The sequence below is a fragment of the Eubalaena glacialis genome, chromosome 19 (assembly GCF_028564815.1).
Source record: "Eubalaena glacialis isolate mEubGla1 chromosome 19, mEubGla1.1.hap2.+ XY, whole genome shotgun sequence".
NCBI lineage: Eukaryota > Metazoa > Chordata > Mammalia > Artiodactyla > Balaenidae > Eubalaena > Eubalaena glacialis.
In genome coordinates, this window is record NC_083734.1 from 54,227,363 (window position 1) to 54,254,319 (window position 26,957).

The window sequence follows — 26,957 nt, forward strand, 5'->3', positions numbered from 1 at the left end:
TTCTCGGGGTCAGGAGAAGGGCAGGAAATGAGCCAGGTCCCCTCCTGTCTGAGGGCCTCCGCTGTCCCTCTGAAGTAGGGCGCTGGCCACCTCTGAGAGAGAGGCCAGTGTTGGCCCAGAGGGGACAAGAGGGGGCAAGCTTGGTCTCAGCCCCTGTGGCCCCAGGGAGAGCCGCCCAGAGCTGTACCTGACAGACCCCGCCGCCCACAGGCCTCTTCTCCACCATCATGCGGGACCTGGCCAACATCCCTCACGACGGCCCCAAGTGGATCGTCCTGGATGGGGACATAGACCCCATGTGGATCGAGTCCCTCAACACCGTCATGGATGACAACAAGGTACAAGGGGGCCCTGGATCCCAGAGCTGACCACCCCCAGAACGGCAGTAACGTGGGGGAGGGGAGCATATGGGACATGCCACACGTCTCGCCTGCCGCACTCAGCAGACAGGACCCGCTGTGCATGGGGACTCAGGAGGGGGCCTGCCTGGAGTTCTGCACAAAGCGTTATGGACGAGGGAAAGCCCCCCCCCATCACAAGACGCGTTCCCCGCAGGATGCAGGCCCGCGTGCACCCGGCTCACCTGCTTTTTGGCCGCAGCGTGGGCGAAGGATGCAGGCGTAGAGAGCGTTCCTGTCTGACTGACGCGTGGCACGATGTCGGAGGGGTAGCTAATATCTTGGAAGGCGCGGACGGTGTTGAGAATTACCTAGAAGCAGCTTAAGAAAGTGATTCTCAACTGGGTGGAGGAGGGAACCCCAGAATTCCTGGGGAGGTGTCGGGGTCATGGTTTGAAAGGCAAATTTAGCCTCAGAGTGAAGTCCTACGTCATCCACGCACATCTGGATGCTCTCCATGGCCCGGGGGTAGGAGGGGCCGGGGGGGCTGGCATCGAGGACGGTAGGGAGACGCTGGATTAGGGAAGCTGGTTGGTGGCTGGCGGGGGTACGGGGGGTGTCCCCGACCTCCTCCTCCTCCTCTTCTGAGATGTGACCTGTGAAACCCTCAGGACGAGGGTTCTTTGGGGCTGAAACCCACAGGCCTGTGTCCCTCACTAGGTCCTCACCCTGGCCAGCAATGAGCGGATCCCCCTGAACCGCACCATGCGGCTGGTGTTCGAGATCAGCCACCTGAGGACAGCCACACCGGCCACCGTCTCCAGAGCCGGCATTCTGTACATCAACCCGGCTGACCTAGGGTGGAACCCGTGAGTTGGGCTTTTGTTCTCCTGCTCCAAACTATGCAGAGAAAAAGGAGGGCATTGGCGTTTCAGAGTTTCCTGTGTATGCATTCATTCATTCACTCACTCGTTCATTCATACGATAAATACCTTGTGCTGGGCCCTCCCCAGGCAGCAGCGTGGGGGCAATGAAAGGATGTGGGACAGACGTGTGAATAAGTGATGTCATGTATGGAGACTCTGCATCACGGCAGCTAACGAAACAGAAGTTTGCACCACATGCAGGGAACTCTGAGGAGGAGGGAGGGAGGGTCTGGGCCTGTTGTGGAGACAGGAAGTCTTCCTGGAGGAGCTGGAGTTTGGGCTGACCCCCGAGAGGAGAAGGAGCTTTCCGGGTAAACAGATAGGGGAAAGCATTCCAAGTGAGAACCAACATTTTAAGGGGCATCAGGGCGAGAGTGTGAGGTTCCCGGGAACTGGCGGTGGTCCGGTGTTCGTGGATGGAGCGTGAAGCGTGAGAATGCTCCTGGCAGGAAGGGACTGACCCTGCACCAGCCTCCGGGGCTGGCACAGGGGCCCCTTCTGACATGATGAGGACAGTTCATGACAGCAGATGACGGGTGGCCGCTGGGGACAGGGGAGGAGGGATGGATGTGAGAAATGTGTGAAACCTTAAGAAATGGAAGGCTTGCCATTGATCCTGGAGGCATGTTTTTGTACTTGGACACATGGCTAGTAATTTATACGCCAGGACATCCTGTGTGGTCTTGAGTAGAAACCCCAGTGCAACATTCTGGGACTGACAGGCTCAGGAGAAACACCTTGGCTGCATTCATTCAGTCGTCCACTTCATTCATTCATTCATTCAACCAGTGCTTTCTGCGCACCTGCTGTGTGTCTGACCCTCGGATGCCCCGTGCTGGGGAAACTGGGTCTCCTGGAGAGATGTGGAGAGTGGTAAGAGATGTTGGGAGGAAGAAGAATCCTTGAAGGATTCGAGAAGGAACAGGTAGAAGGGAAACCAGGGAGGTGACGTCCCACGTAGCCAGGGAGGAAAAAGCTTCAGGAGGGAAGCAGCGTCGAGAGGGTCACGTCCGGAGGGTCAAGGAGCCAAGGACAGAAAGTTGCCACTGGATTTGGCAGCTGGGAGCTCACCATTAACTCAGGAAGAACAGCTTCCTGGCGCAACAAGGGCAGAAGCCAGATGGCAATTCATGGAGGAGGAATTGGGAAGAGGCCCTGGTAATAAGGGTCTTTCTGGAAATGTCTCGTAGCAGCTGGGGCGAGATAAGCAGGCATGGGTGTTTCCAGGCACAGGCAAGTATGCCAGTGGGGAGAGAGGGGGAGGAGGAGAGTTCATGCTCGATGCATCTGTGCATCGAGTGGGAAGTGAGACCGCCATCTCCCGATGCAGCGAGGCCGGAGCTAGGGGGGTACACGAGCGCAGTGACCCTGCAGGGACAGAACCAGAGCTGGCCTGACCCACAGGGGCCTGGGGGCCACTGAGACCCAGCACCACTATGCCGCCTTCTCCAGCAACATCTGTCATCCTGCTTTGTTAGTGTCCTGTGGCCGCCATGACAAAGGACCACAAACCGGGCAGCTTCAAACAATGGAAGTTTCTTCTCTTCTGGTTCTGGAGGCCAGAAGTCTGAAATCAGGTGTTGGAAGGGTTGGTTCCTTCTGGAAGCTCTGAGGGGGAATCTCTTCTAGGGCTTCTCCCCCACCTTCTGGTGTTGCTGGCAATCCTTGGCTTGTAGACACATCACCCCATCACACAGCCACCTTTCTGAGTCTCACGTGGTCTTCCCTCTGCACATGCCTCTGTGTCCTAATTTCCCTCTTCTCATAAGGACCAGTCATTGGATCAGGGCCCACCCTCATCCAGGATGCACCATCTTGAGATCCTTATTTTGATTACATCTGCAAACACCCTTTTTCCAAATAAGGCCACATTCATAGACTGGGGGTGGACTTGTCTTTTGAGGGGCCCCCATTCTGCCCACTACACACGTCTGGGCGTTTCCAGGGTGGGCAGCAGACAAGGCAAGAGAACTGGAACAAAGTGTGAGCGGGGGCCGCTAAGACGCAAGAGTACGGGAAGGAGACGGTGGGGCCGAGGGGCACCCAGTGGACGCTCAGCGGGGGTGGGAAGGAGAGCGGAAGATCAGCAGGGGTGGGCAGGGGCGGGACCCAAAGGCTCACCCTTCAGCCGGGAGCGGTTCTTGGGGCTCCAGAGGGATAACCAAGAGAGTGAGTGGCATCCTGGGGACCAGGAGGAGACCCGGGTTTTGCTGGAGAGAAGTGGAGAGGCTGAGAGCCTGCTCAGGCCCCCCCAACCCAGAGAAAGAGCAGCCCTCCAGCAGGGGCAGCCATGACTCAAGGCAGGGGTGGCTGACCATATCCAGGAGGGGGAGGTGAAGCAAAGCTCCAGGGCCGGAGGGGCCCCGTGGCCTCTGGGGACAGGGCGGGAGCCTGCAGGGGAGCCACTCGTCCTCCCGGGGTTTGTGTGTGTGTCTGGGTCTAGGTCTGGGTCTGGGTCTGGGTCTGGGTCAGCTTTTCAGATCAAAGCCAGTGCGCACATTTGCATGCACTAAATGTCTCTAACAAGGCAAAATTTAAAATTTGATATATCCGCCTTCAAGATAGAAGGCAAATGCAGCAGTCTATGTATAGATTTGCAAATTGGTCTCCATTCTGAAGACCAACTGTATTTGGAATTCAGTTCTCAACTGCACTGTGTTTGCTTGTGGACGTAGAGCGTTTAAAGGTTTGCTCTGTTACCTAGTGAACCCAGGGGCAACGGGGCAGAGTTTTTGAGCTCTTGGTTCTCTGTTCTGCTAGGGGTGCAGTAAGAGGCAGAGCTTCCAGAACATGCGCTCACTTGCAGAAAGGCATGTCTGCTGGGGCTGCGGAGGGCAGGCGAGCTGCATCGGGTAGCGCGAGCTTCCTGCTTACGTTTTGGGCATCCTAGAAAGGACAGCTCACTGAGCTCATCAACCCGCAAGGGAGCCGGACGCTCTTTACGCTTTTAGCAGGCACTTGTTTAGCACTTACCGTGGACCAGGCTCCCCTCTATGAGCTTTAAAAATATCAGCCCAGGTAGTCCTTCGAATATGGGAGTGATTATCATCACTCCCATTTACGGATGAGAAACCTGAGACCCAGACATGTTGAGTAACTTGCCCGAGGCCATGGCTGGCCACACTAGAGCCCATTCAAGCCAGGCAGTCGGGCTCTAGAATCCACACCCCTCACAGCCGTGGTGGGCCACCTCTATGCAACCCACTCCAGAGATGTATGTGTGCCAGACAACCCAACATGGCTCCTCAGGAATGCCTGTTGTATTGGTTTGGACGCTTCCATTAAATGTGTCAATTGGCTCAATTCACCATGTATGCTTCAGGCATGGCTGGATCCAGGAGTCCAGATAATGCAGTGATGTGTCCCTGCTCCTCTCCTTTCCTTTCCCTTTTCTTCCCTTCCCATCCCTTCCCTCTCTCTCCCCCCAGATGATGTTATGAAACTTCTCTCTCCTCTTCTCCTATATCCAGCTCTACTGTCCTCAGTATTATCTGCATTTGGGGGTAGGAAGGATGGCTCCCAGTTGTTCTAGAAGGACAGCACCCCACAGCTAGAATCCCAGGGAAAGAGCACACCCTCATCAGATCCTCTTAAGGTCTGGGACCGGCCCCATCACCAGGCAGGAGTACCAGAATCACGTGGAAGCGTTCATCAGGCGGAGGGTCTCCAGGGGGACCCAGCGTGGTGGCCCAGTCCTCCAGCACCTCCCCGTCTTCCCCAGGGTGGTGAGCAGCTGGCTTGAGAGGCGCAAGGTGCAGTCGGAAAAGGCCAACCTGATGATCCTCTTTGACAAGTACCTGCCCACCTGCCTGGACAAGCTTCGCGTCGGGTTTAAGAAGATCACTCCAGTGCCAGAGATCACGGTCATCCAGATGATCCTGTACCTGCTCGAGTGCCTCCTTACCGAGAAGAACGCACCCCCCGACTCTGCCAAGGAGCTGTACGAGCTCTACTTCGTGTTCGCCTGCTTCTGGGCCTTCGGAGGGGCCATGTTCCAGGACCAGGTGAGCAGCCGGCCGCGGCGGGTGCCTGGCCAGCCAGACTCGGTCTCCCGGCATCCCTCTCAGCTGGGCCGTTTCTGGGCTTTATTTTGTTTCCCAACAGCTTGTAGATTATCGGGTCGAGTTCAGCCGATGGTGGATCAACGAATTTAAGACAATCAAGTTCCCCTCGCAGGGAACGATCTTTGACTACTACATAGATCCCGACACCAAAAAGTTCCTGCCGTGGACGGACAAGGTGCCCCGCTTCGAGCTGGACGCTGATGTCCCACTGCAGGTAACTGCCCAGAGCGGTGACGATTTATGACGATTTAGGAGCAGGACTCAGAGCCCCATCCCACTCGCTTCTCAATGGGCTGTCCAGTCGCAAACGGTTTTCAACAATAGGACCTTTCAAGTAAGATTGGGGATTTGACAAACTGTCCAGGTCTGCAAGTTTGTTGGGAAGGTGGGAATTGGAGGCTCGGGTGTGTCTGGGGTTACAGCTCCTCCCTCTCCCCCCCCCATCCTCCTGCCCCCTCCCCCAGGCCTCACTGGTGCACACCACGGAAACCATCCGCATCCGCTACTTCATGGACCTGCTCGTGGAGAAGTCGTGGCCGGTGATGCTGGTGGGGAACGCAGGGACGGGCAAGTCGGTGCTGATGGGGGACAAGCTGGACAGCCTGAGCACAGACGACTACTTAGTGCAGGCCGTGCCCTTCAACTTCTACACGACCTCGGCTATGCTGCAGGGTGAGGTTGAGGACAAGCGTGGGTCCTCACCGCCTAGCCTCGACATACCCAATCACTCTCATCCGACGCGACTGCCCCCCAGTCCCACCCTGACGTTCCTCACATCGCCTTCTTACTGCAGACCCGGGAGCTGGCCAGCTGCCTCTCCACTTCCCATGCCCCCACCCACTGCTCTCTATGCCCAGAGCAGGGGGACGAGGGTGGCAGATCCCACAGGGAGCTCCGCTCCTAACCAGTCTCAGGTGGCCCCGAGGTCGATGAGCACAAGGTTCCTGTGTCCCTGCCTGGAGCCAGTGGTGCCCACCACCCTCTCCTTTACTCCTGAGGTGGCTGGAGCCCAACCCACCTGTCTTTGGTGCCCCAGGGCTACCCTTTGGGCCACCGCCTCTGAGATCTACCAGGCACCGTGGCAGCCACCCCATTCCCTTCTCTAGGTGTTCTCGAAAAGCCGCTGGAGAAGAAATCAGGGCGGAATTACGGGCCACCAGGCACCAAGAAGCTGGTCTACTTCATCGACGACATGAACATGCCCGAGGTGGATAAGTACGGGACGGTGGCCCCGCACACCCTCCTCCGGCAGCACATGGACCACAGGCACTGGTGAGTTGTGGGGGTAGGGGGGGCGGGGGAGGGGTTTGCCACAGGGAGGATGCAGGGCTGGGACACAGGACCACGCTGATGGGGTCACAGGTCTGGGGAGAGGTGGGGGGTCAAGGTCTCCTCCTCTCATACATTCCGCAAATATGCCCTGGGCATCTGCCAGGCCCCGGGCTGGCGGCTGTGGCCTGCAGTTCCATGGAGCAGGGACAGACAGGTACCCCTCCGACTGAAGTGTCCATATGGCAGGGAAGACAGAGGGGTGCAGTTCCAGGGTGAAGGGAGCAGTCACAGAGGACCCCAGCAGCTGGGTCAGAGACCCGGGGTGGGAAGAGGCAGCTGGGAGCTCCATTACTGGCCTTAGTGTCAATACGTTGGAGGGAGAGCATCTCGGGCACAGCAGATGCCATGGGCAGAGGGAGTGAGGCCCCTGGATGGGGCCATAGGAGCCCAGCGTGGCTGGAGCATGAGAGCCAGAGGGAGAGGGTGCCCGAGGCAGGAGCGGCCAGACCCCAGGATTCATGGACCACTGGACAGAGAACACTTTCTCCCAAGGGCAACGGAAAGCCGAGGGTGTCATGTTTACAGTCTGGAAAGGTCAGAACATTCAGTGTGGTTAAAACAAGCATCACTTGAAAGAAGTGTGCCGTGATGACCTGGCAAGTGGCCCAGGCCAAACCTGGGGGTTTTGAGACCAAAAGAACCCGAGAAATCTCATCAGAAGTCAGTGAGGGGATGCGTGGAGCCTGCCCCTTACTGCCGAGAAATAGGGCACAGAGGGGTTAAGTGGCCTGCTGGCGGTCACAGCCCTGATGAGAGGCCCAGCTGGAGGTCAAGCCCACATGTCTGACTCCATGGCTGGCCTTTCCCCGTGACATGACACCGACGCCAGGGCTCACAGGCTGTAGGAACCCAGCAAGGACAGCAGTGAAGCCATGGGGGCTGTGGGCTGTGATCTGGGAACAGGGTGTTAGGGATGGCTCCCTGGGGAGGTGACAGAGCTGGGCCGGGCCGGGGCAGGGCACACCTGAAGTGCAGCCCTGCGAGAGCTCGACACCTGTGAGAACATGAAAGTGGTGTGGGACGGCCAGGGCCCAGGACAGGTCTGGGGAGGGACAGGGCAGGAGGCCGAGGGCAAAGCAGGAGGGATACGTGAGGGCTGCCCGCCCCCTCTCGGGAGGATCTGCTGGGAGGCCCAGGAGGGCCCAGGGGTGGCCCCTCACTCTCCCGGGCCCTGGTTGCATGCTCTTGAAATGGGCTCACCAGGTCGTGCATCCTTGCAAAATTTACAAAACTAAGATGTGGTGTACTCTTCTTTAAGAGGGCCCTAAGAGCTGTGAAGCTTCAGCCCTGGGTCCACACCTGCCCTTGAGTTTGTCCTGAAGAATCTCTCTAGGAGGGGGAGGCATAGTCAGATTTGGAAGATCCCTCTAGAATTTCAGATAAAGGGGCCTCACAAGCAACAGGGAAGGCTGGACTGTTCAGAGGCTCTGTCAGCAAGTGCAGAAGAAACAGCAGCACAGAGCAGCCCTACCACACAGATCAGGCGGGCCCCACGTGGAGGGCAGATCCACAAGCCAAAGGAGAAACTGCCACGTCGGTGGAAGCAAGTGTGACCCGGGGAAAGGTGGAGAGTGGGAAGGACTTCTCAAAGCTAGGCTTCGAAAGCATAGACCAGAAGGCCGAAGAATGGTTACTTTGACTGACCTGAGAACTGAGGGACATTGTTCGCCAAGAGACACCATGGGCAAGCACAGTATGGAGCTGACGGGGGAAATTACCTGCAATGCCTGACACTGGCAGTGGATTCATATGTGGGGCATACAAGGAATCCCCACAAATCAAGAAGGGCCGGCACCAACTCCCAACAGAAAAGAAAACAAAACAAAACAGTGGGGGGAAAAGCCAAAAGGTAAAAGGCACATGAAAGATGCACAAGCTCTCTATAGCCTCTGACCTCGTCTGAGCCCCTGGAGGTGTTAGCAGTGCCCTGGCACCGAGGAAACTCTTCAGCTTATTTGAGCATCGTCACCATCATCATCCTTGATAATTAGAGTGATAATGGGGGTGGTGGTAAACATTTATGGAACCCTTGCTCTATTTCAGGTGCCCTTCTAAGTTTATTTTCATGCATGAGCTCCATTCGTCCTCATAATGACCCATTGCACAGATAAGAACACTGAGGCACGGAGGGGTTAGCCAGCCTCCCCAGAGTCACGATGCTACTGAATGGAGGAGCTGGAACATAAACCCAGACCTGAACACTGAGCCACTCTGTTGCCTCCTGTTTCGAAATTTTTCTTAAGAGCATGAAGTACAATTGGCCATTTCACATGTAATTGTTATTTTGAGGTGTTTTTTTTTTTTTTAACCATATGCAGGGCAGTACTGGGGTGGGTGGGGAGCCGGGGGTGGCTCCTGGGGGCCGGTAGCAGGACATTATGCTGGCCTTGCCCACGCAGGTATGACCGACAGAAACTGACACTGAAGGACGTCCATAACTGTCAGTACGTGGCATGCATGAACCCCACTGCTGGATCCTTCACCATCGACCCCAGACTTCAGGTAGGCAGAACCCAGCCTCATCTCGGTCAGCTGCAGGAGCCCAAGGCTCACTTTGGCAAATGAGAAGGAAAGCATTGATTTGGGATTGTGGGGCTGCGGGCTGGCATTCCCTGGAGAACGCCCCAGCCTTTCAGAAGATGTGAGGACATTCCCAGTGGGTGGGGGAGAGGGGGGTGTTGAGAGGCTAGCCAGCTCTCCCTGTGAGCCCGTAGGGCTGCCAGACTTACTTAGCAAATAAAAATACAGATGCCTGCTCAAATCTGAATTTCAGATAAACAGCAAATCATGCCCCATACGATGTTTGAGACATATTTGTACTAAAAAAAAAAAAAATTTTCCTATGTGAAATTCAGATTTAACAGGAAATCCTGTACTCTATCTGCAACGCCACCCAGGCAGGACCTCACCTCTGAATTACCAAAGCAGATGGAGACCTGGAATTTAAATCCAGGCTGCGCTCTGAGGCACTCTTTGGCTTCCTCCAAGTTTTTTCTGGAGAGCATGACACGAATTTGGCTGCTTGAGATGTAATCAATATTGAAGGGGGCTTTACCACACACGTGGCATGAGGAGGGAACCTGTCCATTCTGACCATGCCCACGAGACATTAGGCGATGAGGACAGAGTCTGCTCCCCAGGAAGGTGGCCCCGCCCCAAGCTGGTCCCTATGAGCAGCCTGACGAGGGCCTCTGGTTGTTCCGGGCAGCGCCACTTCTGTGTGTTTGCCGTGAGCTTCCCGGGCCAGGAGGCTCTCGTGAGCATCTACAGCACCATCCTGGCCCAGCACCTGGCCTATCGATCGGTCCCCATGGCAGTCCAGAAGATGAGCAGCCATCTGGTGGCCTCCGCCCTGGGTAAGCTGACCTGCCTCGCCCCCTCTCCTGTCAGTGAGACCCGCTGCTTTATGGGGCTGACGGAGGCTTCATACTTTCCCCTGGTAAATATTTTGTTTATACTTCCAAGTCAATATTTTTTTTAACGATGCTGTTGAGGTATTGTGAAGTCCAATTGCTTGAGGGGGAGGCAGAGGATAGGAAATTCAGTATACAGAAACAATTTACACGTCAGTAGAGTAGCGAACTTCCTCCCTCCTCGGCTCTGCAGATTTCTTACTTAAATTGTCACCATCTCACAGTCCATTTGCTTTAGAAACTATAGCTTAAGCTTTGCGCTTCCTGAGGCCATTAAGAGTGTGCAAGAATCGATGTGTCTTTTTCCTGTAACAGCCCTGCACCAGAAAGTGACATCAACGTTTCTTCCCACAGCCATTAAGTTTCATTATGTCTTCAACCTCAGGGACCTCTCCAATATTTTCCAGGTACTGCTTTTAGCGCTATTGTCATGTCACCTTATGGCCAAGGCCTGACCCACAGATGCTCTCCTCCTCTGCTGCTCTCAGGAGAGAAAGCAAAGTGATCTATGGACTGATGACAGTGATGATGTTGATGATGATGGTGACCGTGGTGATAGTGATAATGATGGTGATGATGGTGACCATGGTGATGATAATGGTGATAGTGATGATGGCGATAATGATGGTGATGATGATAGTGGTAGTGATGGTGATGATGGTGGTCGTAATGATGGTGATGATGGTGGGGATGTCGATAACGATGGTGATGATGATGGTGATGGTGGTGGTGATCGTTGTACCCTTGATGGTGATGATGGTGGTGATGATGTTTCCTCTTATGTATTGACTGAGCTAGCCGATGGGTTTGGCCACTTACATCCCCATTTTCTCCTCCAAACAACATGTAACGCTCATACATCCCCATTTTACAGATGGGAAGTCTAAGGCTCCCCCCACTTCAAGTGTCAGCTCAAATGTCGTGCCCTCAAGAGGTCCCTCCTCATCCCCACACACTCTGTCTCACTGTCCCTGTTTATGTCATTCATAGCACACATCACAATGTGTAATTACCTTGTGATTTTGTCTGGTTACATCTCCCCACTAGAAGGCAAACTCCATGAAGGCAGGGTCAGTCCCATCATCACTGTGTTCCCAGAGCCCAGAACAGCGGCCTGGGAAAAAAAGCACCTGTTGAACTTGCCAGGTCACTTGGTTAGTAAACGGCCAAGCCAGGACTGGGCCTGGGCAGGCTTGCTGCACAGCCCAAGCTCGCCGGCCGCTCCATGGCCTCCCGTAGTCGGGCTTCTGCCTGATCAGCCCCTTTGTCCCTTTCTTCACCGTCCACCCCCTTAGAGGGGGCAGCCCTTAACCCTGTCTCGTGAGGAGAATCCCCCCACGTCTCTCAGGCCACAGACACACCCTCCAGCCTCTAGGATTTGCACAGCCTTGGCAGTCCGTGGCTTCCTGAACCTCAAATGGACACTGTACCACAGCCTAAAGGGTCATTCCCTGGGGAAGCGGCCACTTTCTCGTTTAATCCACATGCGGTGCTCGGCTTGCCTCCCGGACACAGCTAAGGATGCCGACCATCCCGCATCTGGGGCAGGGGCTCCTGTTCTCCACCACAGAGATCCTGAAAATCCCACTAGACCTCGTCCGCCTCTGGCTGCACGAAGCCGAACGTGTGTATGGCGACAAGATGGTGGACGAGAAGGACCAGGAGACGCTGCGCAGGGTCACCATCGCTTCCACCAAGAAGTTCTTCGACGTACGTCAGGCAACCATGTCCCCCTGCCAAGCCCAGGAAGGCTCTGAGGGGCAGAGTGTCGGGGCCCCGTGACAATCCCCGCCCCCCTGCAAGGGCCCTGGGGTGGGGATGGGAAGGACCACGTTGGGTCCCACGAGATGACTCTGCCACGTGGGTGTGGCCCGAGCGAGGAGGAGTGGAGCCCTCGACAGGTCAGGATGTGAAGACCTCCCTCTAGCCGCTGGGCACAGACAGCTCTGCTGGGGTCGACGTGCTCCGCTGGTGTGTCTGGGGTTTTCGTGGTAGAATCATTTTTCTGGACTCTCAGTTCACTCCCGATGTGGCAGGGACCAGGGGATTTTGCCCAGTGGTTTGCAGGGCCCCTAGTAGCAGCAGTGTGGGCCCCTGCAGACGTGGCCTGAGATCCTGAGGCTGCCGGGCAAGGTGCTGGGGCTGCTGTTGGTGATCTGTGTGCCCGAGGCAGCGACAACAGAAGCATCTTGTCTCTGACGTCTAGGATCTTGGTGAAGAGCTCTTATTCGCCAAACCCAATATCTACTGCCACTTTGCTCACGGGATCGGCGATCCCAAATACCTGCCAGTGACTGATGTGGCTCCCCTGAACAAGCTCCTGGTGGAAGTCCTGGACAGTTACAATGAGGTCAACGCGGTCATGAACCTGGTGAGCGGGGCTCAAGCAGGCAGCAGGGGGTGGGGAGGGACGAGGGAGGCGTGTCTGCGCGGTGAGACACCCGGGGTCTCTCTGGTCTGATCTCTTCAGGTGCTGTTTGAGGACGCGGTGGCCCACATCTGCAGGATCAACCGCATCCTGGAGTCCCCACGGGGTAACGCCCTGCTGGTAGGGGTGGGCGGCAGCGGCAAGCAAAGCCTCTCCCGCCTGGCCGCGTACATCAGCGCGCTGGACGTGTTCCAGATCACCCTCAAGAAGGGCTACGGGATCCCAGACCTCAAGGTGAGATGTCGCCTCTCAATAAGCCGCCCTTCGGGAGGGGGGGCAGAGAAGAGTCTCCCCACTCCCGTTTCCAAAACGAAGCATCCAGCGCAGAGAACGTGAAGGTCACCAGCAGGGTGTTTATCTTAGACGGTAAAGGCCAGGGACACATTCGGCAGTGGGAAAAGGGTCAGGATCCAAACCCAAGGGCCATCGTGTGCCTCATGGAAAATCCTGGACTTGGTCCCAAGAAAACAAGACACTGTCAAGGTCATTTGCGCGGAGGAGGGGCAGGATCTGGTGGTGTTCTGGGACAGAGTGGAGGATGGCTTGAAGACAGCAGAGATCGCTCAGGGGTGACGGCTAGGGGGGTACCACGGAGCCCCGGTGACCCCACGAAGGCTGGAACCAGGCAGTGCAACAAGAAGGGAGGAGGGAGAGACAGAGCGAGACCCTCGTCGTGGGCGAGCGTGAAGAGTGGGGGCTTAGCTGGACTCCCACCTGCTGGGTCCCCAGGCCCCACCCCCCACGCAGTCCCCAGGCCAGGCAGTGGTATGCTTTTGACCTTTGTGAGCCATCTCCCCGAGGCCCAAGGGGTAGCCCAGAGAGCTGGGCCGGACCCTCTGGAGAAATGCTTTAAGCTGAGTGAGGGGCCAGGCCCATGTCTCGGCAGCTCGGGCAGTCCCCTTGACCTTCAGCAAATGCTGAACGGGGAGGGGCGGGCGGGGCGAGCGCTTGCCTTCCTGCAGCCCGCAAGGCAGAATGAGGAGAGCGCCCTGGCCACACCTCTTCGACCCTCTTCCCTGAGACTCACCCCCAAACCTGGGCTCCTTTTTCCTTCCTCTCTGCCGGCAATGACGATGGCTGCAAGGGGCCCCGGAAGTGTGTCCCGGCCAGAGGGGGGCGTGCGCCCCGCTCTGTTACCACCAGTCCCTAGATGCACCCAGACGCAGGTGTCCGGACCCGCTCCCTCCTCCTCGATGGTGAGTGAGGAGGGGACCCCCGGAGCTGAGCTTGTGGGGCTGACCGTGACGTTGGCAGCGGGAGCAATTACTGACACGATGTCTCCCTCAAGCAGACAGGAACTGAGGACACAGGGGGACTGGGCTGGGGGCGAGGGTGGCTGAGACTCCAGTGCCAGGAGAAACCAAGATAACGTGCGGCCTCGTGTGCGTGGGCGTCGGAGGAATTGAGGGGACCCCTGGCAGGAGATGGCCAAGGTGCGCTGGGACCTGTGGGGCTGGGAAGTGCAGGAGACGGCGGGAGGTGGCGATCTCGGCCCCTCAGCCTGAGAGCGTGGGGGTGGAGGAGTCCCTGCCAGAGAGGTGGAGAGGCTGAGGAGGACGGGATACCGGGGCAGGCAGCGGTCAGCAGGGCCGGAGCAAGTGCCACGGCAGGAAGGCCAGGGAGGGCCGAGCTTCACGACAGTCGAGGCCGCAGAGGCTCCAAGCAGGACAGTGGGCTGTGGCCGAGGAGAGGCCCTGAGGTCTTGGCCGGAGCAGGTTCCCCTGGGGGCCCCAGGAGAGAGCCCGGCAGCAGGAGCCAAAGAGAAAGGGTGGCGACCAGGAGGCGCAGCAAATCCTGATTATCCAGGAGAGGAGCGAGCGGGATAGGAGGAGGAGCGGTGCTGCAGGCCCGGAGCCACCACGCCGGCCCTCGGCCTTTAGGGACCATCGGTCTTTCCAGAATGTTCCGCTCTGACCTGGGTCCCTGCAGCAACTAGCTTCCCTCGCTCCAAGCAGATCCCTTGCCTCAGCCAGTCGAACCAGATTCAAAAGCTGAACTTGGTGGAACTTCGCGGCCCTTCCCAAATTCAGTCATTCCCAAACCACAGGAGGGAGGAACACTCAGGGGTCAGCATGACAGCGGTGCACGTTGAGCCCGCACCAGCCAGGAGCTGCCCTCTGTCGTGCAGCCGCCACACTCGCCTCCCCCAGGACGACCGCCGGGCTCACGCGCAATGAAGCTCCCGCGTTTAGATACGTACGGCTGATTCCGGTGTTGTCAGCCCCCAGCCCACATCCATGATGGGCTGTAAAATGGGAAGAGTGATATGTCTCAACACCAAGGCCCCGCCGCCTCTCCAAGCAGGACCTGCCTTGGAGGCCATGCCCAAGGGCGCGACCAGGGCTTGGATCCCATCTGAGGCCTCCGCTCTCCCAGGCTCCGGGCTTCCCTTTGATTTGTTTTTTAAGCTTGTCCAAAAAACCTGGAATTTGGAGCTTGCCTTTTGACCCCAGTTACACCCCTGTCAACTCCAGCTGAGGGACCTTGGTGATGTTTCTCTCTGAACAGATGTCAGGGAGGTGTGCTGCTTCCAAAGGGCAGAAGAGAGCTACTCGGGATGCCTACAATGGACATTTTAAAGCCTTTAAAATGATTACCAGAGGCTCTCAGGTCTTATTTAAAAATTAGACGGTAAAGAAAAGCAAATCACCAAACCCCTGAAAATTCACATTCATACTTGGATGACACTGACAGGCATTTTAATATATATTTACAAGTTATACATGTAAATTGGCATACTTTTCAAACATAGCAAGCTATTCATACTGCTCTGTAACATGCTTTTTGTTTTGTTTTGTTTTTTACTGTTCTCCATTTATTCATCCAGAATTACCATGCAATTGTTTTGTCAAGTTATTTCTTTAAAACCTACTAGTAATGTGATAGGAGTTATGATAAGCAGAGGGAATACTTCGAGGCTTATTCATTCTTTCCAGCCTCCCTGTCCCAGCCTGTGGTGTATTTATTCGGGGCCTCTTCCAGGGTCTTCATTTAAGCTTTTTATTCCTTTTTTTTTGTGGTAAAGCATACACAACATTTACCATTTTAACCACACCATTCAGTGGCATTAATACGTTCACATAGTTGTGCCACCATACCCACCATCCATCTCCAGAACTTTCTCATCTTCCCAAACAGAAACTCTGTCCCCATGAAACACTAACTCCCCCTCCCCACTCCCCACAGTCCCTGGCACCCACCGTTCTACTTTCTGTCTCCATGAATCCGACTCTGCCAGGGACCTCGTATGAGTGGAATCCTACTCATATGAGGACAAATCCTATTTGTCCTTTTGTGACTGGCTGAGCATAATGTCTTCTAGGTTCCTCTGTGTTGTAGCATGGTCAGAATTTCCCTCCTTCTTAAGGCAGAATAATATCCCACTGTGTGAATGGACCCCATTGTGTTTATCCATCCATCCGTCGAGGGACGCCCGGGGTGCTTCCACTTTGGACCTGTGGCGAGTAGAGCCGCCACAAGCCTGGGTGTCCTCCACTGAAGGCCCTGGGTCTCCATCTACAGACCTTGCCCATTTCTTACGGAGCTGATCTCCGGGTGCCCCCGTCTGGGTGGTGGTGGAAGATGCTTCTATGCGAGCATCTTCTTGGCAAGACCTCTGAGGGTGTCCTCCTCGGGTCCAGCTCGACCTCGGCGCCCAGTACATCAAGTCGGCCGTGAAGAACGTTCCCTCGGTGTTCCTGATGACAGACTCCCAGGTGGCCGAGGAGCAGTTTCTGGTGCTGATCAATGACCTGCTGGCCTCAGGGGAGATCCCAGGGCTGTTTATGGACGACGAGGTGGAGAACATCATCTCCTCCGTGCGGCCGCAAGTGAAGTCCCTGGGCCTGATGGACACCCGGGAGGCGTGCTGGAAATTCTTCATTGAGAAAGTGCGCAGGCACCTGAAGGTAGGGGGTCCCGGGCTTGGCGGGGGGGGGGGGCAGTCCCAGGGACCTTCTAAGGACTGGTTCTTCACTCGGGGAAGAGTCAGGGGCTGTTCCCGCACAGGAAATGGAAAACTGTTAGGAGAGTATGGTGGGCTGCCTGATGGAGGTGGGCTGTTAGAAGTGCCTTGTGGCCGAAAGAAGTGATTTCTATATGCATATCCCCCCCGCCCCCGCCATAGAGCACGTTTAAATAGATTAGTTCACCTTGACCTTCAACATTCCCCCTTGGGGAAGCTAGCTGAGCTACCCAAGTTAGACTGAGAGCACTTTGGGTCCTTCCTCGTCCGTGACCAGTAGGACAGCTGCCCCTGGCCAGGTGGCCCTGCTCTCATTCCTCCCTCCCCCCAAGGACCAGACCTGCTAAAGGACCATAGCCCTCCCTGTTCTGGGACCTCACCTGCCCAGTGTGGATGCCCACGCCCCACTCCCTCCTGCACCCAGCCCTCCTTCCCCCTTTGTGGGGCCACCTCAGGAGGGCTCGGGGCTCCCCTGCACCCTCACCTCGTGATGCGATGGCCACACTGCCAGCCCAGACCTGGGAATGTTCTCCCCACCCCCGCACTTGGAGATGGACACCATGCAGAGAGCTTTTCCTTCTAAAGGGGCTTTCTGCAAAAGCAGCGCGATTCGGCCCCAGCACCGCCGTCCCCCAACCAGCAGCAACTGCGTCCACTTCTAGGTAATCCTGTGTTTCTCCCCCGTGGGCTCCGTCCTGCGTGTACGAGCAAGAAAATTCCCTGCCGTGGTCAACTGCACAGCCATCGACTGGTTCCATGAGTGGCCAGAGGACGCCCTGGTGTCCGTCAGCGCTCGCTTCCTTGAGGACACCGAGGGGATTCAGGTGAGTCACGGGGCACAGAGCCGGGAGGGAGGGGTCCCCGTCGGGCCGGGGGTAGGGTGAGGCAGCTGAGGCACTCGCCTTGGGTGCAAAACTTAAGGGGGCACCAAAAACGTAATCAAGATCAGTGATGTTTTAATGCAGTATTTTTAAAAATCAACATTAATGCTGAAATGCTCAAAAATATCAAAATTATAAACAAAGACAGGCTGCCGTTTGTTGGTTTTGTGGCCCCGAGTTACTGTGCCAGGGAAATGGTCGTTTCAATCAGCGGGGGGTTCCGGGCCTCATGCGGCCGCGGGCCCACAGGGCTGGTTCCTGGGGATCCCACGTGCGAACAGATTGCGCAGCTCGGGCTTTGAACATAGTCCCAGATTGGAGCCGACTGCAGAGCCCGTATTTGCTTTGATAGGTGTATACGTGCGCACACTTTTTCCTCTTGCCTTGGGCTCCAACATGGCTCTGCCCCCAGGGCTCTGCCCAGGGCTGCTGCCTCACCTTTGACCTGCCTTTTATAGGGCATGACAAGTAAGACGGGGTGATATAAGCCTTCTTTTCTTTTCTTTCTTCTTTTATTTTTTTCCTTTTCCTTTACAGTGTCTTTCTTTTATTTTATTTTTTTTAAAGGCTCTTTTTTTTAACATTTTATTTATTTATTTATTTTATTTTTTGGCTGTGCCGTGTGTCAGTTGCGGCACGCAGGATCTTCTTTGTGGCGCACGGGCTTCTCTCCGGTTGTGGTGCACGGGCTTCTCTCTAGTTGTGGCATGCGGGTTTTCTCTCTCTAGTTGTGGCCCACGGGTTCCAGAGCACGTGGGCTCTGTAGTTTGCGGCACGCAGGTTCGCTAGTTGAGGCGCACGAGCTCAGTAGTTGCGTGCGGGCTTAGTTGCCCCGTGGCATGTGGGATCCTAGTTTCCTGACCGGGGATCGAACCCACGTCCTCTGCATTGGAAGGCGGATTCTTTACCACTGGACCACCAGGGAAGTCCCTACAGTGTCTTTCTTTTATTGAAAGACGGTGCCCACATTCACCGTTTGTGCTCTTTGACAGCCTAGAAATGGGCATTAACCTGTGACCCAGCTGATGCAAGTGATACACAGGCCTAGAATAAATCCCACGTGGTTATCGTGTCTGATTTATTTTGAACACATATTCAGTTATTAAGTGGAATAAAATAAGCCTGAAATTAACGTCTTCCCTAGTTTTTAAAGATGGGTAAAGCCCCCCACTTATCACCGTTAGAGCGTTCAGTTGCAGGCCGAGTCTCTCCCAGAAATGCCGCCGTCACGTGTCCTCCACACCCCGAGTGCCTGTAGAGGCGGGGGCCTCCTGGGACCGACGAATGGCCCCACCACTGGCACCAGCGAGGGCTGCAGAGTAGATGCCGAAGAAGTGTGTGTCGGATGAACACATTCCCAAATTAACCTGAATTACAGTTAATATCCCTTGAACAATTCTTGGGGCAAAGCTCCGAGTGCCTGTCTTCGGGCAGGTGGGGCAGGCCCAGGTGGTGAGGCCGTGACCCTGGTGTGGACGCGGGCCAGAGGGGGCTGGGAAAGGAGTTACTAAAACCCCAGGGTCTGGAACAGGAAATGTCCGATAAATGCTTGCAGAAATTACCTGGTTATTCAAGCATGTTGAATATGCAAGTGTGTGAGTCAGAGAGAGAACAGTAATAACCTTGGCTGTGACCAGGCCCCTTGGTGGTGCAATGCCACCGTCGCCCATGAGAGCCCTGCAGGCCTTGTTGTCTTGAGCCTCATTTGACAGCTGAACTGCCAAGGTTGAGAGAGGGGGTACCACTCATCCAGGGTCCTCAGCGAGGAAGGGAACCCACCTTGTGGTCCACTGTGGCCAGCAGCCTCGTCTTCCACCAGGGCACCGGGGAATGAATGGTTCCGTCTTGTCTTTGTAGCCGGAAGTTAAGGCCTCCATCAGCGTCTTCATGTCCTACGTGCACACGACCGTCAATGAGATGTCCAAGGTGTACCTCGCCACCGAGAGGCGCTACAACTACACCACACCCAAAACCTTCCTGGAGCAGATCAAACTGTACCAGAACCTACTGGCCAAGAAGAGGATGGAGCTGGCCGCCAAAATCGAGAGGCTGGAGAACGGGCTGATGAAGCTGCAGAGCACAGCCTCTCAGGTAGGAGAGCTGGGGCCTCGGGATGCGCTTCCGGAACCTTCCCCCAGGCACGTGACAAAAAGTAAGGGGACTGGGACCCCTGCCTCGGAGAAACTTCCACTGTCAAAACACAGCAAGTATACGGGTGTTAACCTAGACGTGGATCCCAAATGCCTTCCGGATGCTGATGTTACGTCGGGTGCTTCCCGGGGGTCCCGCATCTGGTGGGGTGTGCTCATCCAGTCAAGTGCAGCCCGTGGAGGCGGGTCCATCCCGGAGCCCCGTTCACACGGCGGTGCCCAGATGCAAGAGCATCTGCCGTACTTTCACACCGTGTTAATTTTTAAGTTTTCTGCCTAGTTTTAAATATCCTCCATGGTGTAGCCCCGGCTCCCTCTTTACTGCCCACTGTTGGCGTCTCTGCGGGAGCCTGGTAAACAGCTGCCACAGGCCTTGGAGCTGCAAAAGCACAGGTGGAGGGTGGCCCCTGACACAGGCTGCTGCACAGAGCCAAGGCCACCCCATGGGGGCGGAGAGGGCGACATGGTGGTGGGGCTGTCCATTCCTTGGACAGAACTTGCCGGAGCCAAGAAGCAGCCTGCTCCCTCCCTGGTTAGCAACAAGGGAGAAGCCTGGCTCAGCAGGCATTTCTTTTTCCCCAAATGTACCTTCTGGGAGTGGTCCTGGGACACAGGAAATGCACCCAGGAGAGGGCGGTTACAGCAACGGAGTGGCCTCCTTGCGCTAGAAATCATCCAGATGGGGAAGGGTGTCTCAGCCCATCACTTCCCACTTCCCAGAACGCCCTCCGCCTGGCTGCCTAGGGCCTCACCCGAGTGCCCGAGGGAGCTTTTTTTCCCCGGCTCCAGACTCTCACAGCCCCACCGGCCTCCCCAGAACTCCTTAGCACCCTGCCTCTGCTGACACTGTTTTTATCCGGCCACCTTGATTGCCACCTCCTTGAACAACAGGAATGGGTCTTATACTTGCGACCCTGTGTACACAGTCGGAGCTCAGTAAATACTTACCTTGGAGAAGTTGAAAAAGCACTTAGAAATGCGTCACAGGGAGTGGTGAGCAACCGGCAGGCCTGCTGCTCTGCTCGGCCCCGCGGCTCCCATGGCCACCAGCCCGGCCGAGTAGGGGGCAGCGTGTGGTGGCCGGGGCCCCAGCCTGCCTGTCTCCCTTACCTCCTCCTCTAGGTGGATGATTTAAAAGCCAAGCTGGCGATTCAGGAGGCTGAGCTCAAGCAGAAAAACGAGAATGCGGACAAGCTGATCCACGTGGTGGGTGTGGAAACAGAGAAAGTCAGCAAAGAGAAAGCCATTGCTGATGAGGAAGAAATCAAGGTGGAGGTCATCAACAAGGTGGGCAGACGGGCAGCGGCATGCGGCTCTGCTCAGCTGGGCCCCTTCCCCTAGTGGCCAGTATCTCCTATGGGCCCGGGCAAACCAGCAGGAACCCCGCAGGGAGGGCATCTCTCCCAGGCGCGGGGCCCCCAGCTCAGCAGAGGGCTGCCCTCCCAGGCCCCAGCGGTGGCATCTCCTGAGCTGGTGAGAAATGCGGGTTCCCAGGCCCCAGCTCTGCTGAATCAGGTCTGCATCTTAGTGAGATGCCGGTGGCCTGCGAGCACGTTAATGCTTGAGAAGCCGTCCTCGGAGCCGTGGTCCTCAGACTTGCTGCACCGGGAGCCCTGAGATGTTCCAGTGCCACTGGCCCTGGCGGGCTCCACGCTGAAGGTTCATGTGCTTGGGTTGATTTCTCATCGCCTTTTCCTGCATGCCTTTTTTGTCATTAGTCATGCATCTGTGTGAGTGTCTAAATTAAGAGTGCCAGTAATTGTCTGCTGTCTCTTGAGAGGGAGGACAGCAGCAAGTCATTTCTTTGCCTGAGACAGCCTCCTTCCAAGGCCAACAGGAGGGGGACCTGAGCCCTTCCCTTCCCACCAGTGCTGGAATGGGGAGGGTCCCGGGCCAGGTGGGGCAGCCGGGAGCTCTGCTCCATCCCTCATTGTAACCTGCGTGACCACAGCCCTGTTAGGGTGGTTGGCAATGTGCCCGAGGTCTCGAAATTAGCAAGTGACAGAGGCAGGATCCAAGCCAGGACCCACACCTGCACCCTGAACTCGGGGACCTGCTGTCTGATACTCACATGCAGCTGTTAACATCTGGGTGCCCACCCCTCTCCAACCCCTGATCCAGAAACGGCCCAATCAGGCACGCTCCAGGGAAGCCTGGAGCTTCCCAGCACCACCGGCCAAGTCAGTGCCTTCCATGCCCTGTTCCCTGAGTCGTGTACCACACGTCCCTAAAGTAAAGTACGGAATGGGATTCTCCAGGAGGTTTTCTGCAGAGAGACCCTCTTCTTTCTGTCGTCCTTCCTCCTTGCCCAGCAAAAGCTCCCAGCCCCGACTGGCTTCTTCATCTCTGTTGTCACGCAGATGCTACTCCTGATTGATAGGTACCAAGCTTCTCCTGGTCTCTCTGCCTGGTGCCTGAAGGCTCAGAGGGGTTCTTCCCGACCCAAAGAGTGAATGCATGCATGAATGAATGAATGCGTGCATGCGTGAATGAAGATGTTCTCACTTTAAGAGGAGGATGGGCTGTACCTCTGAAATGGTCCATCCTGGAGGGATGACACAGGGGCACCAAGAAATAAGGCCTCAAAGCCAGGGAGTGGCCTGTGTGGCCCCAGGTTTCCCCTCTGGTCCTGGAAGCTGGAGCCAAGAGAAGGAACAGTTCCCCTCCCTGAATCCCAGGTCAGCTGACACCCAGCTCCTTCTAACCTGAGTGTTTCGGGGCAAAGGAGGCAGGGCGGGGAAAGGCGGGCTTCAGTCGGTGACCCAGCAAGCGAGAGCGAAGGGCAACTCCCCTCCTCACCCCTCCTCATCCCTCCTTGCCCCCTCACACCGCCCAGGGCCCCCCCTTCACACACGCCACCCAGGTGGACCCCTGCATCCATCTTTCCCATCTGCCTTCCTTCCACCAGAATGTTGCTGAGAAACAAAAAGCTTGTGAAACAGACCTGGCCAAGGCAGAGCCGGCCCTACTGGCCGCGCAGGAGGCCCTTGACACTCTGAATAAGGTGAGGGCAGGAGGGGGAAGAAACAGGGATCACAACGCCTGAGAAGAGAGGAAGAGAGGAGACGCCGTGGGGTCATCACCGGGGGCCTCCTGGTCCTGCTCGGGGCTAAATCCCCATTCTAGTCTGTCCGTCTGTCTTTGCAGAACAACCTGACAGAGCTGAAGTCCTTCGGGTCCCCCCCAGACGCCGTGGTCAATGTCACAGCCGCCGTGATGATTCTGACTGCACCCGGGGGCAAGATCCCCAAGGACAAGAGCTGGAAAGCTGCGAAAATCATGATGGGCAAAGTGGACACCTTCCTGGACTCCTTGAAAAAGTTTGACAAGGAGCACATCCCCGAGGCCTGCCTGAAAGCATTTAAGTGAGTTGGGGCTCGGCTGCCCCCATGGGGTCAGCTCAGTCCTCATCCTGTTGGGAGCACGTCACGTCCAGGCACTGTGTGAATCTTCTCCCGCCTGCCCCTGGCCCGAATCTTCTCCCGCCTGCCCCGGCCCCATACCGCATGGTCCCAGGGGAAGTCTGTGCTTGCTGGGGTGGGCAGGGTCTTGGGCGGCACAGGGTCTTGGGTGGCACAGAGCGAGGTGGGACCCCCAAAGACAGCAGGCAGCAGTCTGGGCGAATCTGCCTGCCCCTGAGCTGCCCAGGCGTCCAGGTGAAGCATGATGCCAAGCTTGCGGGGAGCCTCATCACCCTCTGTCTCCCCAACCTTGCTCGGGGGGTGGGGGGTGAGCTGGTCCCTTAAATGGGGGGAGGGCAGGGGTGGATTGGTGGGTGGGGTCGGAGGGGTGGCTTAGGTGGCCTGCCCACCCCCTTGGTGGTGCTGTGTGCAGGGATCATACACAGGACCCTCCCTGCTTTTGCTCCAACACCTCAGAAGAGGCAGTTGGGTTTTAGCCTTTGTGTATCTTTTTGTTCATAATTTGGCCCAACTGTGCATGCATGTAGTATTTTTAGTCCCTTATAGCTTCTTTGTATTTTGCTGCTTGAGGAGATATTTGTCCAGGTACAAGCACTCCAGCAAAGCGTCCTAGTGGGACTTGGGAAGGGTGTACAGGGGGGACCTCCACGTTTTGCCCCATAAATCCAATGTGCTAGCATTGGTGAGCACTGCACTTGTGAACACTCTTTGCCTGGCCGTCCCCTGGCAACCCGATTTCAGGGCCGACCTGACCTGACCCCAACTGAGAAAGGGAGCCCCTCGCATGACCCCAGGTGAGACTCCAACCTCTCTCAGCTCTGTCTGTTGAGGAAGAGGGCTGGACGATCGAAAAACATTTGATGGCTAAGGAGTAGTTTAAAGTTTAAGAGAAAAGACAAGAAAAACACAGACCCACCTCCAGGGAGCGGCCTGTGTCAACATTTGGCATATTTCCTTTCAGTCTTTTCTCTAAAGTTTTTTTCCCCCGTAGTTGAAAGAATACTGTGTATACGCAATTATCTGTTCTGCTTTTCATCTTTTACTTAACATCGTGGGGGAAAAAAGACTTTTCCCTATGTTGTCAAAACACCTGATCAGCTTGATTTTTTGCTGCAGATGAACCGTAATTTACTTACTATACCTGCGTTGCTGAGGGTTTAGGCTGTCTCCGTTTCTGCCGTCATAAATAACGCCATGATAAATGTCTTCTCCTTGTCACCCAGCAAACTTCTCAACTGCCACCTCCCCATGCTGTCTGGAGTGTGCTTAAAAGACGCAGACCCATTGTACTATTTGCCTAAATGAAGCGTAAAATATGCCAGAGTGAGGAGGTGACGGGCCGTGTTCCCCACCTAAATTCAAATCACACTTCAATCATTACTTTGAACTGTCCGTTTAGAATTCTTCCTTCAGACAGCTCAGTCTGTTGTGCTCAGTGACGTTGCCATTATTTTAAAAACTCTAGTTAAGATGCTCTAGTTTCTAGAGCATCTTAACTGCATCTACAGGCATTTTTCCTCATCCCTCTTGCACAATAACACCTACAACATCACCCCTTTTTCTTTTTAACATCACCTCTTGTAAGTCTCATCCTTAGAGCCTTAGCCTCACTGGTGATCCCTGAAAACTGGGCACTGAGCTGAGGGGACGCAGAAGTGGCCCGTTGTGTGTGGGGGGTGCAGGGGAGCGGGGGTGGCCTCTGGGGCAGCCTGGCTCCGTGTGAATCCCCGCACTGCCCAGTCCAAGCTGTGTCACCTTGGGAGAGACACTCAGCCTCTCTGGGCCTGTTGCCCAGAGTCGGATGGGGTGAGGACACGTGCCAGGGCAGGGGCGGCTCCAGGACCTGACATATAGGCAGCGCTCAGAACAGCACCTGACACGCGGCCCCTGATGTGAGAACTTGGTGAAGAAACCCTGGTTCCAACACTTCCTGTCGGCGTTACTCTGGGCAAGTCGCTGACCCCCCGAACCCCAGTCTTCTTGCCTAGGACTGGAGTCGTTGCAGAATGAAAATGAGACCAGCCATATAAAGCAGCAGGAACAGAGAGGATGAAAAAAAAAAAAACACAGGTTTTCTTCCATCATCTAGAATATAGGACTTGGAATCACTACTTCCGTTCCCCGTCACCGTCCAAATTCTACTTCAGAGGCCAGAATTCCGAGTTTCCTTCTTTTCTTCTTCTTTCTGTAATCACTAAGATACAAAAAAAAAAAAAAAAAAAAGTTAAATGTGCTCGCCGTCCTGTTGCTTGTAATGGGCGCTGGAGCCGCGGACGGATGCGGAGCTGGAGGCGGGATGGGGCTGGCGGGAGGTCTGTGTCCTCAGCGCCCGCTGTCCTGCTCCAGGCCCTACCAAGGCAACCCGACGTTCGACCCTGAGTTCATCCGTTCCAAGTCCACAGCCGCCGCGGGCCTGTGCTCCTGGTGCATCAACATCGTCCGCTTCTACGAGGTCTACTGCGACGTGGCCCCCAAGAGGCAGGCCCTGGAGGAGGCCAACGCAGAGCTGGCCGAGGCGCAGGAGAAGCTCTCCCGCATCAAAAACAAGATCGCTGTGAGTGCCGTCTGCAGGCACGGCTGGTCCGTGTCTCTGTTGGAGAGGGGTCGGCACAGCTGCTGCCATGAATTCTGGAGCAGCGCAGGAGCACCCAGGCTGATGTGGGGACCTGATCACCCCGGAGGCTGCCGGCCTCGGCCATGGTCCCGGCCCTCCCAGGGCTCGGCTGCTCCCACTCCCGGGAGGAGAGCTGGGGACACCCAGCATTGCCCAATTTCAGGGCCTGTCTGTCTTGTTCCTTCAGGAACTCAACGCCAACCTGAGCAACCTGACGTCGGCGTTTGAAAAAGCGACAGCCGAGAAAATCAAGTGTCAGCAGGAGGCTGATGCCACCAATAGTGTGATCTCGCTGGCTAACAGGTGCCTTACTCCCTCCGAGGGACCCCTCCTGTCCTCAGACACCGCCCCCCGAAAGGGATGGGCCCACAGAATGGCCTTTTAGGGGGGGGCTACGCCCCAGGTGGAGGCAGCAAGGCCCCGAGCCCCCACTTTCTGAGCACAAACTGATAAGATAAACCCCGGGAGACCCCCAGGCTGCATGCCTGGCCTCCCGTGGGATGTGGACTCACCTCTACCAAGGTAAAGTGGTCTTTTGGTCCCTGGGAAGGAGGGCTGCTCGGAGGATGCTAAAGCCAGACCTCAGGCTAATCAAGCACAAACCGGTCAACACTCTCAGACTCCTGGTGTGCCATTTCGGGTCAGGGACCAGCCCTCGAGCCGGCGGCCTGAGAAGCCTGAGGCACACCCTGGAGTCCCCACTCCACACAGGGCCAGGTGGCCGCCTCCGGACTTCCCGCTGCCCCACGCGCGTGCTCAGTGGCGTCCTGGCAGCAGCACGTGGGTGATGTGGTCAAACAGCGTCAGCATCCACATGACGTCGGCACCGTGGGGAAGGGAAACTCGGCGTTCCCAACCACCTCCAGAAAGCATTAGTTTTGCTTCCCTCAAGCGTTTATTCCCCAAAACTTCCCCCAGAGCATGTTTTTTCCTGAACCGCCAAGCAGAGTAAGGATTTGAAACCGGAAGGTCCCTGGCGTGTTACAGGCGGAGGCGCGCCTTTCCCGGTCCTCCGGTCCCTCCTCTCTCCCACCCGACACACGTGCTTCTCTTTCGCCCACTGACCCATCCCCATCTCAGGCTGGTAGGAGGACTAGCGTCAGAAAACACCCGCTGGGCCGAATCGGTGGAGAACTTCAAAAGCCAGGGGGTCACGCTGTGTGGGGACGTGCTGCTGATTTCCGCCTTCGTCTCCTACGTGGGCTACTTCACCAAGAAATATCGAAATGAGCTAATGGAGAGGTTTTGGATCCCTTACATACATCAGTTAAAGGTAGGAGGTCCTGTCGCATCCGTCACTCAGGACCTTTGGGGAGGTCCCCGGCAGGGCAGCCCCAGCCAGATGGCACCTTTGCTCCCGCGATGGAGGCTCCAGCCACTGAGGATGTAGACGGTGGCCCTGTGAGGCCGATGCCGACATCCCTT

General features: G+C 56.2%; 1 protein-coding gene across 1 annotated transcript in view; it reads left to right on the forward strand.

Moving 5' to 3' along the window:
• DNAH17 (dynein axonemal heavy chain 17) overlaps positions 1 to 26,957 on the forward strand; it is a 107,894-nt gene that overhangs the window by 55,936 nt on the left and 25,001 nt on the right. Inside the window, exons 42-62 of the mRNA XM_061175961.1 lie at positions 211 to 338; positions 1,059 to 1,207; positions 4,986 to 5,268; positions 5,369 to 5,542; positions 5,793 to 6,000; positions 6,435 to 6,600; positions 9,060 to 9,162; positions 9,869 to 10,016; positions 10,389 to 10,480; positions 11,622 to 11,783; positions 12,280 to 12,444; positions 12,544 to 12,735; positions 16,143 to 16,409; positions 17,128 to 17,289; positions 19,204 to 19,437; positions 20,619 to 20,783; positions 22,405 to 22,500; positions 22,644 to 22,861; positions 25,265 to 25,472; positions 25,720 to 25,835; positions 26,613 to 26,805. Coding sequence (XP_061031944.1) covers positions 211 to 338; positions 1,059 to 1,207; positions 4,986 to 5,268; positions 5,369 to 5,542; positions 5,793 to 6,000; positions 6,435 to 6,600; positions 9,060 to 9,162; positions 9,869 to 10,016; positions 10,389 to 10,480; positions 11,622 to 11,783; positions 12,280 to 12,444; positions 12,544 to 12,735; positions 16,143 to 16,409; positions 17,128 to 17,289; positions 19,204 to 19,437; positions 20,619 to 20,783; positions 22,405 to 22,500; positions 22,644 to 22,861; positions 25,265 to 25,472; positions 25,720 to 25,835; positions 26,613 to 26,805 — 3,629 coding nt within the window. The remainder of the gene's footprint in view (positions 1 to 210; positions 339 to 1,058; positions 1,208 to 4,985; positions 5,269 to 5,368; positions 5,543 to 5,792; positions 6,001 to 6,434; positions 6,601 to 9,059; positions 9,163 to 9,868; positions 10,017 to 10,388; positions 10,481 to 11,621; positions 11,784 to 12,279; positions 12,445 to 12,543; positions 12,736 to 16,142; positions 16,410 to 17,127; positions 17,290 to 19,203; positions 19,438 to 20,618; positions 20,784 to 22,404; positions 22,501 to 22,643; positions 22,862 to 25,264; positions 25,473 to 25,719; positions 25,836 to 26,612; positions 26,806 to 26,957) is intronic.